The sequence below is a fragment of the Ixodes scapularis genome, unplaced genomic scaffold (genome assembly GCF_016920785.2).
Source record: "Ixodes scapularis isolate PalLabHiFi unplaced genomic scaffold, ASM1692078v2 PGA_scaffold6__148_contigs__length_123643588, whole genome shotgun sequence".
In the NCBI taxonomy this organism is placed as follows: Eukaryota; Metazoa; Arthropoda; class Arachnida; order Ixodida; family Ixodidae; genus Ixodes; species Ixodes scapularis.
The window spans coordinates 25,905,828-25,919,437 of NW_024609881.1; the positions used below are offsets into that span (position 1 = coordinate 25,905,828).

General features: G+C 52.9%; 1 protein-coding gene across 1 annotated transcript in view; it reads left to right on the top strand.

The window, feature by feature from the left end:
• Nucleotides 1–13,610, top strand: part of LOC8042585 (fatty acid synthase-like) — a 131,371-nt gene that overhangs the window by 82,276 nt on the left and 35,485 nt on the right. Inside the window, exons 18-22 of the mRNA XM_040216147.2 lie at nucleotides 5,560–5,763; nucleotides 6,393–6,722; nucleotides 10,361–10,480; nucleotides 10,637–10,992; nucleotides 12,927–13,280. Of these exons, the coding sequence (XP_040072081.2) occupies nucleotides 5,560–5,763; nucleotides 6,393–6,722; nucleotides 10,361–10,480; nucleotides 10,637–10,992; nucleotides 12,927–13,280 (1,364 nt within the window). The remainder of the gene's footprint in view (nucleotides 1–5,559; nucleotides 5,764–6,392; nucleotides 6,723–10,360; nucleotides 10,481–10,636; nucleotides 10,993–12,926; nucleotides 13,281–13,610) is intronic.

A 13,610-nucleotide genomic window follows, 5' to 3' on the forward strand; every position in this document is an offset into this window, starting at 1 on the left:
CGGGGCCGATACCTCGTGACTGAGACAATAGCTCGTGACGGAGACGGTAGCTCGTGACGGAAAGATAGCTTGTGACGGGGCCGATACCTCGTGACGGAGACGATAGCTCGTGACGGAGACGGTAGCTCGTGACGGAAAGATAGCTTGTGACGGGGCCGATACCTCGTGACTGAGACAATAGCTCGTGACGGAGACGGTAGCTCGTGACGGAAAGATAGCTTGTGACGGGGCCGATACCTCGTGACGGAGACGATAGCTCGTGACGGAGACGGTAGCTCGTGACGAAAAGATAGCTTGTGACGGGGCCGATACCTCGTGACGGAGACGATAGCTCGTGACGGAGACGGTAGCTCGTGACGGAAAGATAGCTTGTGACGGGGCCGATACCTCGTGACTGAGAAAATAGCTCGTGACGGAGACGGTAGCTCGTGACGGAAAGATAGCTTGTGACGGGGCCGATACCTCGTGACGGAGACGATAGCTCGTGACGGAGACGGTAGCTCGTGACGAAAGATAGCTTGTGACGGGGCCTATACCTCGTGGCGGAGACGATAGCTCGTGACGGAGACGGTAGCTCGTGACGGACTCGATAGCTCGTGACGGCGACGGTAGCTTGTGAAGGAGAAGATAGCTCGTGACGAAGACAATAGCACGTGGCAGAGACGATAGCTCGTGATGGTGACAATAGCTCGTGACGGAGACTATAGCTTGTGACGGAGACGATAGCTCGTGCCGGAGACGATAGCTCGTGACAGAGACGTTAGCTCGTGACGGAAAGATAGCTTGTGACGGGGCCGATACCTCGTGGCGGAGACGATAGCTCGTGACGGAGACGGTAGCTCGTGACGGAAAGATAGCTTGTGACGGGGCCGATACCTCGTGACGGAGACGATAGCTCGTGACGGAGACGGTAGCTCGTGACGGAAAGATAGCTTGTGACGGGGCCGATACCTCGTGACGGAGACGATAGCTCGTGACAGAGACGTTAGCTCGTGACGGAAAGATAGCTTGTGACGGGGCCGATACCTCGTGACGGAGACGATAGCTCGTGACGAAGACGGTAGCTCGTGACGGAAAGATAGCTTGTGACGGGGCCGATACCTCGTGGCGGAGACGATAGCTCGTGACGGAGACGGTAGCTCGTGACGGAAAGATAGCTTGTGACGGGGCCGATACCTCGTGAAGGAGACGATAGCTCGTGACGGAGACGGTAGCTCGTGACGGAAAGATAGCTTGTGACGGGGCCGATACCTCGTGACGGAGACGATAGCTCGTGACGGAGACGGTAGCTCGTGATGGAAATATAGCTTGTGACGGGGCCGATACCTCGTGAAGGAGACGATAGCTCGTGACGGAGACGGTAGCTCGTGACGGAAAGATAGCTTGTGACGGGGCCGATACCTCGTGACGGAGACGATAGCTCGTGACGGAGACGGTAGCTCGTGACGGAAAGATAGCTTGTGACGGGGCCGATACCTCGTGACGGAGACGATAGCTCGTGACGGAGACGGTAGCTCGTGACGGAAAGATAGCTTGTGACGGGGCCGATACCTCGTGAAGGAGACGATAGCTCGTGACGGAGACGGTAGCTCGTGACGGAAAGATAGCTTGTGACGGGGCCGATACCTCGTGGCGGAGACGATAGCTCGTGACAGAGACGTTAGCTCGTGACGGAAAGATAGCTTGTGACGGGGCCGATACCTCGTGACGGAGACGATAGCTCGTGACGGAGACGGTAGCTCGTGACGGAAAGATAGCTTGTGACGGGGCCGATACCTCGTGAAGGAGACGATAGCTCGTGACGGAGACGGTAGCTCGTGACGGAAAGATAGCTTGTGACGGGGCCGATACCTCGTGACGGAGACGATAGCTCGTGACAGAGACGGTAGCTCGTGACGGAAAGATAGCTTGTGACGGGGCCGATACCTCGTGAAGGAGACGATAGCTCGTGACGGAGACGGTAGCTCGTGACGGAAAGATAGCTTGTGACGGGGCCGATACCTCGTGAAGGAGACGATAGCTCGTGACGGAGACGGTAGCTCGTGACGGAAAGATAGCTTGTGACGGGGCCGATACCTCGTGACGGAGACGATAGCTCGTGACGGAGACGGTAGCTCGTGACGGAAAGATAGCTTGTGACGGGGCCGATACCTCGTGAAGGAGACGATAGCTCGTGACGGAGACGGTAGCTCGTGACGGAAAGATAGCTTGTGACGGGGCCGATACCTCGTGACGGAGACGATAGCTCGTGACAGAGACGTTAGCTCGTGACGGAAAGATAGCTTGTGACGGGGCCGATACCTCGTGGCGGAGACGATAGCTCGTGACGGAGACGGTAGTTCGTGACGGACTCGATAGCTCGTGACGGCGACGGTAGCTTGTGAAGGAGAAGATAGCTCGTGACGAAGACAATAGCACGTGACAGAGACGATAGCTCGTGATGGTGACAATAGCTCGTGACGGAGACTATAGCTCGTGACGGAGACGATAGCTCGTGCCGGAGACGATAGCTCGTGACAGAGACGTTAGCTCGTGATGGAGACGATAGCTCGTGCCGGAGACGATAGCTCGTGACAGAGACGTTAGCTCGTGACGGAAAGATAGCTTGTGACGGGGCCGATACCTCGTGACGGAGACGATAGCTCGTGACAGAGACGTTAGCTTGTGACGGAAAGATAGCTCGTGACGGAGACGATAGCTCGTGACGGAGACGGTAGCTCGTGACGGAAAGATAGCTTGTGACGGGGCCGAAACCTCGTGACGGAGACGATACCTCGTGACGGAGACGATAGCTCGTGACGGAGACGGGAGCTCGTGACGGAAAGATAGCTTGTGACGGGGCCGATACCTCGTGGCGGAGACGATAGCTCGTGACAGAGACGTTAGCTCGTGACGGAAAGATAGCTTGTGACGGGGCCGATACCTCGTGGCGGAGACGATAGCTCGTGACAGAGACGTTAGCTCGTGACGGAAAGATAGCTCGTGACGGAGACGATACCTCGTGGCGGAGACGATAGCTCGTGACAGAGACGTTAGCTCGTGACGGAAAGATAGCTTGTGACGGGGCCGATACCTCGTGGCGGAGACGATAGCTCGTGACAGAGACGTTAGCTCGTGACGGAAAGATAGCTTGTGACGGGGCCGATACCTCGTGGCGGAGACGATAGCTCGTGACAGAGACGTTAGCTTGTGACGGAAAGATAGCTCGTGACGGAGACGATAGCTCGTGACGGAGACGGTAGCTCGTGACGGAAAGATAGCTTGTGACGGGGCCGATACCTCGTGGCGGAGACGATAGCTCGTGACAGAGACGTTAGCTCGTGACGGAAAGATAGCTTGTGACGGGGCCGATACCTCGTGGCGGAGACTATAGCTCGTGACAGAGACGTTAGCTCGTGACGGAAAGATAGCTTGTGACGGGGCCGATACCTCGTGGCGGAGACGATAGCTCGTGACAGAGACGTTAGCTCGTGACGGAAAGATAGCTTGTGACGGGGCCGATACCTCGTGGCGGAGACGATAGCTCGTGACAGAGACGTTAGCTCGTGACGGAAAGATAGCTTGTGACGGGGCCGATACCTCGTGGCGGAGACGATAGCTCGTGACAGAGACGTTAGCTCGTGACGGAAAGATAGCTTGTGACGGGGCCGATACCTCGTGGCGGAGACGATAGCTCGTGACAGAGACGTTAGCTTGTGACGGAAAGATAGCTCGTGACGGAGACGATAGCTCGTGACGGAGACGGTAGCTCGTGACGGAAAGATAGCTTGTGACGGGGCCGAAACCTCGTGACGGAGACGATACCTCGTGACGGAGACGATAGCTCGTGACGGAGACGGGAGCTCGTGACGGAAAGATAGCTTGTGACGGGGCCGATACCTCGTGGCGGAGACGATAGCTCGTGACAGAGACGTTAGCTCGTGACGGAAAGATAGCTTGTGACGGGGCCGATACCTCGTGGCGGAGACGATAGCTCGTGACAGAGACGTTAGCTCGTGACGGAAAGATAGCTTGTGACGGGGCCGATACCTCGTGGCGGAGACGATAGCTCGTGACGGAGACGGTAGCTCGTGACGGACTCGATAGCTCGTGACGGCGACGGTAGCTTGTGAAGGAGAAGATAGCTCGTGACGAAGACAATAGCACGTGACAGAGACGATAGCTCGTGATGGTGACAATAGCTCGTGACGGAGACTATAGCTCGTGACGGAGACGATAGCTCGTGCCGGAGACGATAGCTCGTGACAGAGACGTTAGCTCGTGATGGAGACGATAGCTCGTGCCGGAGACGATAGCTCGTGACAGAGACGTTAGCTCGTGACGGAAAGATAGCTTGTGACGGGGCCGATACCTCGTGACGGAGACGATAGCTCGTGACGGAGACGGTAGCTCGTGACGGAAAGATAGCTTGTGACGGGGCCGATACCTCGTGGCGGAGACGATAGCTCGTGACGGAGACGGTAGCTCGTGACGGAAAGATAGCTTGTGACGGGGCCGATACCTCGTGGCGGAGACGATAGCTCGTGACGGAGACGGTAGCTCGTGACGGACTCGATAGCTCGTGACGGCGACGGTAGCTTGTGAAGGAGAAGATAGCTCGTGACGAAGACAATAGCACGTGACAGAGACGATAGCTCGTGATGGTGACAATAGCTCGTGACGGAGACTATAGCTCGTGACGGAGACGATAGCTCGTGCCGGAGACGATAGCTCGTGACAGAGACGTTAGCTCGTGACGGAGACGATAGCTCGTGCCGGAGACGATAGCTTGTGACAGAGACGTTAGCTCGTGACGGAGATGACAGATCGGGATGGAGACGATAGCTCGTGACGGAGACAGTAGCTCTTGACGGAAAAGATAGCTTGTGACGGAGCCGAAAGCTCGGGACGGGGACATTATCTCGTGACGGAGACGATAGCACGAGACGGAGACGATGGCTCCTGACGAAGACGACAGCTCGTGACTGAGACACTAGCTCGTGACAGAGACGGTAGCTCGTGACGGAGACTATAGCTCTTGACGGAGAAGATAACTCATGACGGGGACGATATCTCGTGATGGAGACGATAGGTTGTGACAGAGATGACATTCTTAGACTCTGTGTTACTATCACCCGAATATTAGTGTAAGCAGGTGCAGGTGTGTGCGTTTTTTCCGTAACTTCTCTAGGTGCCACCAGGTCGCCAGGGGCACTTGTCGTACATAGGCTAGAGAGCCTAGATTGAAGAAAGGGTCAATCTCAAACTGAGGAGCATTTTCAATTTCATGGCGAATGCCTCTCAATGGCAAGTGCAGGTGGTCAAGAGGAAAGCAGGCAGAAGCGCTTGCCGTCGATCGACGCTCTCGTCACCGCCTCGACGCCCGTATTGGAAATGGGGTCCGTAAACCATGTGACCCCGACCGAGAAGTTGGAAAATCTCCGTAATATAGGCGCTCCAGGATCGGCACAATGCCTTTACCCTCTCACTTGCATGCCGAGTGCGCCTTGAAGTAAGTGCAATAAATACTATCGCTATCGAGAGTGGACCCCTTCTCGACGGCTTACTCTCGGCCCGCAGGCGGTGCCCCCCGGCTGTGGACGGACCAGGCGTACCTCAACGTGCAGAGCCGAGGTGACCTGTCGAGCCTGCAATGGTACGAGAGCCCCCTCCGGTACCGGCCGGCCTCGGACAACCGGGTGCTGTGCAGCGTCTACTACGTGCCCCTTAACTTCCGTGACATCATGCTGGCCACGGGCAAGCTGCCCCCGGGGGCCCTCCTCGGTGAGTGCACGTCGGTTTAAGTCCTTTTTCGGGAGAGCGTTGTCTCCCGCAGTGGCGGACGTTAATACATCCTTTCCGAAATTCAGTTAGGCCACTTTGATAACTGTCGTCATCCGAGGATACCTGATGCTACCGTAAACCACTTTATTTTCGTGGGCTCAGAATGTCTCGAATTTCACGCTTCGGCCGCTCCGGCGGCCGTGAGAGTCAAAGCGTCGGGTCCTCCGCTTCAGACTTTCAACGCCTCTCGGAGTTGAATCCGCAGAAGGTGAGCTTACAGTCCCACCGAGCAGCTCTAATATACCTCCGGTTCTAAATCTGAAACCGCCAGAATGTTGCGTAAGTGGATGCACCGAAATGAAAGCGAATAGAAATAAAGGTGACAACTTTTTCCCTTCAATATTTTCATTCGATGCTTCTAAACCTGAACAGCTCGGATGCACGGTACGTGCTCCCACAGATAAGTAAGAAAATCCCGCGCATCGACTTTTCCTTGGAAAACAAAACCCGACCTATGGCAAGCACCTTCTTGGGAGAAAAAAAACTCGACCGCCAAAGGGTTATAAAGCAACTGTCTGGGCTCCCCTTGCCGCCCGATGAGGGGTGGATCTTTGCCTCTCGGGGTGCAGGCAACCTGGCGACGGCAGACTGCGTGCTGGGGCTGGAGTTCTCCGGGCGGGACCCCGCTGGCCGCTGCGTGATGGGCGCGGTGGCGGCGGGGTGCATGGCGACCGCCGTGGTGGCCGACCCGGGCTTCCTCTGGGAGGTGCCGGCGGACTGGAGCCTCGAGGAGGCGGCAACGGTGCCCGTGGCCTACTCGACGGCCTACTACGCCCTGCTGGTGCGGGGCGCCATGCGTCCCAGGGAGGCCCTGCTGGTGCACTCGGGCAGCGGGGACGTCGGCCAGGCCGCCATCTCCATCGCCCTCTCCATGGGCTGCACCGTCTTCACCACCGTCGGTGGGCGGGACCCTCCTCACTTAAACACCTCGTGTAGGGGCTAGAGTCGCGGGTTCCGACGTCGGTGGTCGCGAGACGAAAAAACGAGAGCAAAGGAAGAGCAGAAAAGAATACGGACGAAAAGTTGAACGTGTTCACCTTGCTGCGACGAGTGGAAGTTCTGTTGCTCGTCAACTCGATCTATTTCTAGACGTGGCACGACGGCGGCTTTTTCCCTTGACCTAAGCTAGAAGGAATTGAATACAGACGTTACGGAGGATGGTCTGCCGGCATGACGCGCCCGTCGGGACCACGCACTGGGACTCTGACTGGGACCACCAATGTCCGCGTCTATGCCTCACCGTTCCGAAGTGGCCAGGAGGATTGGGAACTTTAGATGATTATCTTAAATTTATTGCCCCTCCGGGCTGCCTGCTCTTCAGTTTTGATGAATTTTATTTAGAGGAGAATGCGAATTATTTACTGTATTTCCCTGGCGGTACAGTCGAATCCAGATATATCGAATTCAAAGGGGATCGTAAAGTAATTCGATATATTAATAATTTGATATACAAAACTCGAGTTGAAATTTCCCGGCGTCTCTGCTAGTGCCGAAGGTTGCGAGAAACGGGAGCTTACTAAACAGAGCATCCAAGGCCCGCTAAATACAGTGGAGCGTAGTTGGCCGAGGCCGCAACCACCGCCGCGCTTACACAGGCACCTGGCCGGGACCTCCACACAGCATAAGCAACAAAAGACGAAAATAATATAAAAAAATGTAAAAACATGAAAAAGCGAGGCGCATAAAAAACATTTAAGCAAGCCCCAACAAATCAAGCTCACTAAAGTCAGGTACAAAAAAAAGAGAAAGAAAAAAAAACGGGTCAAGCAATAACGGCTAAAGAAAAAGGTAAACAAAAATAAGGCGTTCAAAGTACGATTGCACAACCGCTGTTATCGACACACTCGACGTATGAAAGTCTTTTTTTTTTTTTTTGCTCATTACATTTTTGGGGTAAGGGAGTCACGCAGCATCAGTATTATTCGAGGAAAAGGCGCAGGCTACAGTCCCAAAAGCCGGCACTCCCTTCCCTCCCAAGGCGCGCCGCGTCCCCTTCCCCTTGGTTTTGCCATCCTCCACTCTTTTCTCACGGTTTATTGTTTCTCTTTTTTCACAACTGCTCTTTCGCTGCTTATCTTACCGCCTGTATGCTGGCTTGACCTTCTGCCAGCCCCACAACGCAAGCGATGTGCTCGCCACCGGCGCAATCGGATTGCGGGAAAAGCAACAGGCGGCCGGTGCTGATGCAAAACTATCGATAAATTGACTATCGATGCTATCCATAGTGTCGCAGAACTTTCGATAGTCCACTATCGATGTACTATCGATAGTTTTTCGATAGTACTATCGATAGTCAGATTTATGGCGACTATCGATGCTATCAATAGTACTACCGTGAGTTTTGCACCGCTAGAACGAACACCATTGCCGCAGCGCCGCTCCCTCCCTTCCCCCTCCCTTCGCCCAAACTCCCTTCTTCGTCATCACTGAAAGCGGAGCCAAAGTTAGGATGGTAAGTGCTTGGGCTAGTTGGTGTCCCATTTCAAAAAATAAAGCAAGAAAAAGAATAAAGGGAGTGACGCAAACTACCAGTATCGCAAAACTATCGATAGTAAACCGTCGACAGTGCTATCGATAGATTTACGATAGTAGACTATCGATAGTTTTCTGATAGTCGATTAACGATAATTTTCCGATAGTCGACTATCGATAGTACTAACGATAGTTTTTTTTACTATCGAAAGTCAGATATCTGGCGACTATCGATAGTACTTTCCTCCTCTCCGATCCTCCTCTCCCTCCTTCCTTCCTCCTCCTCCTCGAGCGGAGTGCGACGCCTGACGAATCTGTACCGGTAGTACTATCGATAGTTTTGTACCACTAGCAGCTGGACTTCGTTCGCTATATCGAGTGTCCCCACCATGGGAGTTCGATACAAAAAGACGGCGCTCCTATAGTATTACATGTGAATTTCAAGGGGATCTTTGGACTGTTTGATATAAAGAATTATTCGAAATACCCGAATGGGATATAACCGTGCTCGACTGTAGTCCACGCCGGCTGTATAGATCGGCGTGCCATTTACATAAAGTCCACATTCGCCTACGCCCAGTGTGGGCACTGCACGTGTGCAGAAACCAAATTAGCACGAAGTAAAGTGTCTGCGCCTGCACCGTGGCGCAACTGCGGCGGCACCACGTCGGAGTTGTGGACTGGTGTAGAGTCTGAAGGGTTTCATTCAGTTGAAAAAAAAATATTTTCTTTAGATAGTATGTACCTGGTGCCCAGTCTGCCTGTAGAAAAATTATCATGCAGAGCACATCTTCACAAATGCCTGCTTCAATAGCTAAAAAAGAGCTTTTATCATACATAAATTACCATTAGCATATACTACTCAGTCATTAACAAAATACCTATCTCACGTCTTATTGTAATAAACAGTCCAGAAAAAAAAAGAAACAAAGCCTTGAATAGTCCACCTGTAGATAGTCTGCACTGCATAAGGTTAACTTTTACACATGTACAGTCTATTGATCATATTATAATGGCCCGTTCACACTCTTGCGACCTCTTAAAACTGGGTTCCTTGAAACCTCTTACAACGGAGGACACACTGGCGCCATCTATTGGGTAGCAGTGTAAACTTGGCGGCCCGGCATATTTTCTATTTCTTTCCCGCATTATCCTTCCTTCCTTGGCTCGAAAAACTTTTTTCATCGTTATAAACGAGCCTTTCTTATAGGTATTACGCACATTTGACCTCGGAAATACCGCGAAACATTCGCTGTCTGTGAAATGCAGTTCCAGAGCCACCGCACAGATGGCGCCAGCGTGCCAGTGTGTTCTCTCGTCCTAAGAAATTTTAAGAAGTTTTAACAAGTCTCGTCTCTCTCGGTCGTACTCGGTTGCAAAAGTGTGAACGGGCCTTAACGCCCAAGGCTGTGGTGCGGAAAAATGAAGTAACTTATGCCGAAGAAAAAGACAACAGAAGGAGAACTTCTCAAACGCAACTAAAATTGTTTCCTTTTCTCGATCCATATATACACCCGGGGCCGATGTCACCAACTCCTTGATGGATAAACTCTTAGTTGGAACAACAACCTATGACATCTTAACATCAAGGCCTTGATACCAGTAGACCCATTCATCTAAACTGTACAACTTTTTTCACAGTGGCTATAACTATAACTTTCACAATTAGCAACAAAACCCTTTAAACAAATTTGGAGCACAAACAGCAATACAGAAACACACTGACATTGTAGGTTAAGTTAAAAACCAAATCGCCGCTCCTCATAAAAACAAATATCAAAAATGTGATCTTTTTATTGACGTCTTTTTCTTCGCCTTAAAAATGTCTTAATTTTTTCATACCACAGTCTCGGGTATTACATTGGGATCAATCATCACCAGCTCACCTGCACACTCAGTTATTTTATTAATGTATTTCACGAACCATAGTCAGAGAAATACACTGCCACGAGTCAATCAATGCCCAAGTACTGGAGGGGGTACGAAAATAAACCCGCGGGTTTAATAGAAGTGCCGATCCCTGGCATCCATACTGCTCACGCTGTCTTCTCGTCGTTGCCTGCAGGTTCCCAGGAGAAGCGCGAGTTCCTAAAGCGGCGCTTCCCACAACTGCAGAACCGCAACTTCGCAAACTCTCGGGACCTGTCCTTCAAAGAGCACATCCTCCGCGAGACCGAGGGCAGGGGTGAGTTGGCGTTTTGCGTTTGCCCCTCTGCTCAAGACCCCGGGATTCGACGGTCCTACCGATTCCCGCGTTTACCGGACAAAAGGACGGCGCGAAAGAAACAGCTAACTCCGGGAGCTCGTGCGAGGGGCCAAGAACCTTCTCTTGCGCGCCCAGGGGTGGACCTGGTGCTGAACTCGCTGTCCGAGGAGAAGCTGCGGGCGAGCGTGCGCTGCCTGGCCACCCACGGCCGCTTCTTGGAGATCGGCAAGTTCGACCTGTCCCAGAACAACGCCCTGGGAATGGCGGTGTTCCTCAAGAACGTCAGCTTCCACGGCATCCTGCTGGACGCCCTGTTCGGGGACGACCCACGGGTGGCGGCCGACAAGCACCGGGTGGCCCAGCTAGTGCGCGAGGGCATCGCCTCGGGCGTTGTGCGGCCCCTGGATACCGTCCGCTTTGCCCGAGACCGCGTCGAGGACGCCTTCCGCTTCATGGCTTCCGCCAAACACATCGGCAAGGTGGTGCTCGAGGTGGGTGCCCCACGCCACTTGCCAGATCGTTCCGGCCAACGTTGACGTCGCGCTTTCTTCTTTGTACGACCGTCCCATTTGTCGTACGAAAAAATTTTTGAGACACGTTCGAAAAATACGTATGAAGCAGACATCATACTTGAGGCGGGTCTGCAGATAATTCTGTTGTTGCGTCTTTTTATGTCTTTTTGCACTCTTTCGCGAGCAGTCACAGTTGATTGCTTGAGACGAATTGCATTATGACCTCTCGCGATATATTACGAAAGGACAGGCTGCCGTTATTTATGAGGTAACCCTGGAACTGCGTTTCAATAAAGCGAAGGTTTCACAGGATTTGCGAGGTCAAATGTACATATACCATGTACGTAACATTTTTTTTTTTTTAACATTTCCAAAAGCTCTTCGAACTAATAGACAAAGAATGATGCGCAACAAAAGGACAATATATTGCAATCGTGTGTTCCACGGATAGCCGATAAATGGCACCAATGTGCTCTCTCGTCGTTCGAAAGCCTGCATTACGGAGTTTCCAACAGCTTGATCGGGGTTACGTGGTTTATAGGCAGTGTTTTCCGCACGAGCTGTGAGGAAGTGACGAAAAAGTCAGTCTTCTGCGGCCATCTCTGCCTTTCCACCCGCTTTCCTCCTTGCCACGCGAAACCGCAGCGCATGCGCACTTGCAATCAATCTCTGCCATTAAAGGGATACTTCAACGAAATTTGAAATATATCCGTCGTGTTCAAAAATAGGTTGAATATGATCCACAAGATCCGTAAATGACAATCGCACGTTTGTATTTTGAGCCAGGTGGCTGTATTTTTTGTTATAAACGGCCCACTCTGGCAAGCGCTTGGAGAAGGCCCAGCTTAGAGCACGTGACATCCGACGCAATCGTGACGTAGGTCGTCTCAGGACGAATAACTGTACGGCGAGGCTGACGTCGAGGGGATGGCCAAGTCGTTCCAGCCACCGAAGTGGCTTCTTTTGTACGAATTTTGAGTGACGGGTTAATCTTTTATAATCTTGTAGGGGGACAATAGCTACTTCTGGAACACACAAAAGGGATTCTCGGGAAGACGGGAGTTCCTCCTTCCCCTCTTCTTTTGTCATGGCCGGAAGAGAGCGCTCACCGTCACTAGCTGTCAAGGTTCCTAGACGGGCATTACAAACGAGGGGTTAGCGACATCCACCAGGTGCTCTTTGCTAATCGCTTAATTCGTTTTAAAATTCCTTTTCGTGACTTTTTTAACAAGACATTGGTGTGTTCGATGTGAGGCTGTTCCTTTGAACATGTATAGACCATAAAATAAGCGTCGAAATTTCGTTGTAGTATCCCTTTAAATTACAAACGCCCCCCTTGGGTTGAGATCTACGCTCTTTATTTCTGGCCTCAATTCTCGTCATAAGAGATAATCAGAGGCGCTAATGCACTCGGTCGTAAATAGCGTAAGTGTGCGAACCGACCTTTGGACTGTATAATAGTGCACCGTGCACTAAGCTGCAACCTAACTTTAGTGCATGAACCAGCCTATAGGGTGATTTCGGAAGATTGCCATTCTGTCACGTTTTGATCCGCACTGGAGCGCCGCCAATCCCTTAGTCGTCCGGCTTGTCTATGCCACATTCCGCGGACGGTCGTAGGCGCTGCTAACTGCAACTAAGAAATAGTAAAGCTCCTCCATGTGCCAAAAGCTCTTTGAACGTCAAATTCGCCATTCCACGAGGCAGGTACTTCGCGCGGCAAAAGGAAATGACGGTGCAGCTCTGAAATGAGCCGCCCTTGAGAGCGAATGACGACTGAGCGCTGGTTTCTTCCTGCCCCAGAACAACCTCGAGATATTTTGAACTCGAAAACAATTATTTTCAGTACTCGAAAGAAACGAGAAGCCTGAAGTTTACAGAGGGGCCTTACGACCCTCCACGTTCTCTCCCAGGTGCGGCCCGAGGAGCCCCAGCGGCAGACGGTGGCGCCCACGTCCCTGTTGTTGGAAACCCACACGCGCAGCTGCTTCTTCGAGGACAAAAGCTACGTGGTGGTTGGGGGCCTGGGCGGCTTCGGCCTGGAGCTAGCCGACTGGATGGTGGCCCGGGGCTGCCGCAGGCTGCTGCTCACGGCCCGCTCGGGCGTCCGCACGGGCTACCAGCGCCTCTGCCTGCACCGCTGGCGGCTGGCCGGCGCCAAGGTGGCCGTGAGCCGGGCGGACGCGGCCACCGAGGAGGGCGCCAGGGCGCTGCTGCAGGAGGCCGCCGCCCTCGGCTCCGTGGGCGGCATCTTCAACCTCGCCGTGGTGGGTGGCGCCCAAAGCCGGTGAACGCGTCGGACTCTTTGATATTTAGTGCCATCTGGTGGCTCGGAAAGCAGTTTCACTTTTTGGCAAACTAATGGCAGTCTCGAAACTATTAGTTCGACCATCGTCACTTTCGCGTGTCGGTGGCAGACGAGAATTGGGTCTTCGATCGAGGAACCTTTTTCGAGGGACGAGTGAGTTCTAGGGGGTGGTCTGCGTATTACAAATGCAGAGCAACCCAACGTCGCCCCAGCGTTTTCCATCCGTCGGAACGCATTAGAATCGTACCATTGTACCGGTTTCTGTTGCCTTTTTATGCCCCGTGCTACT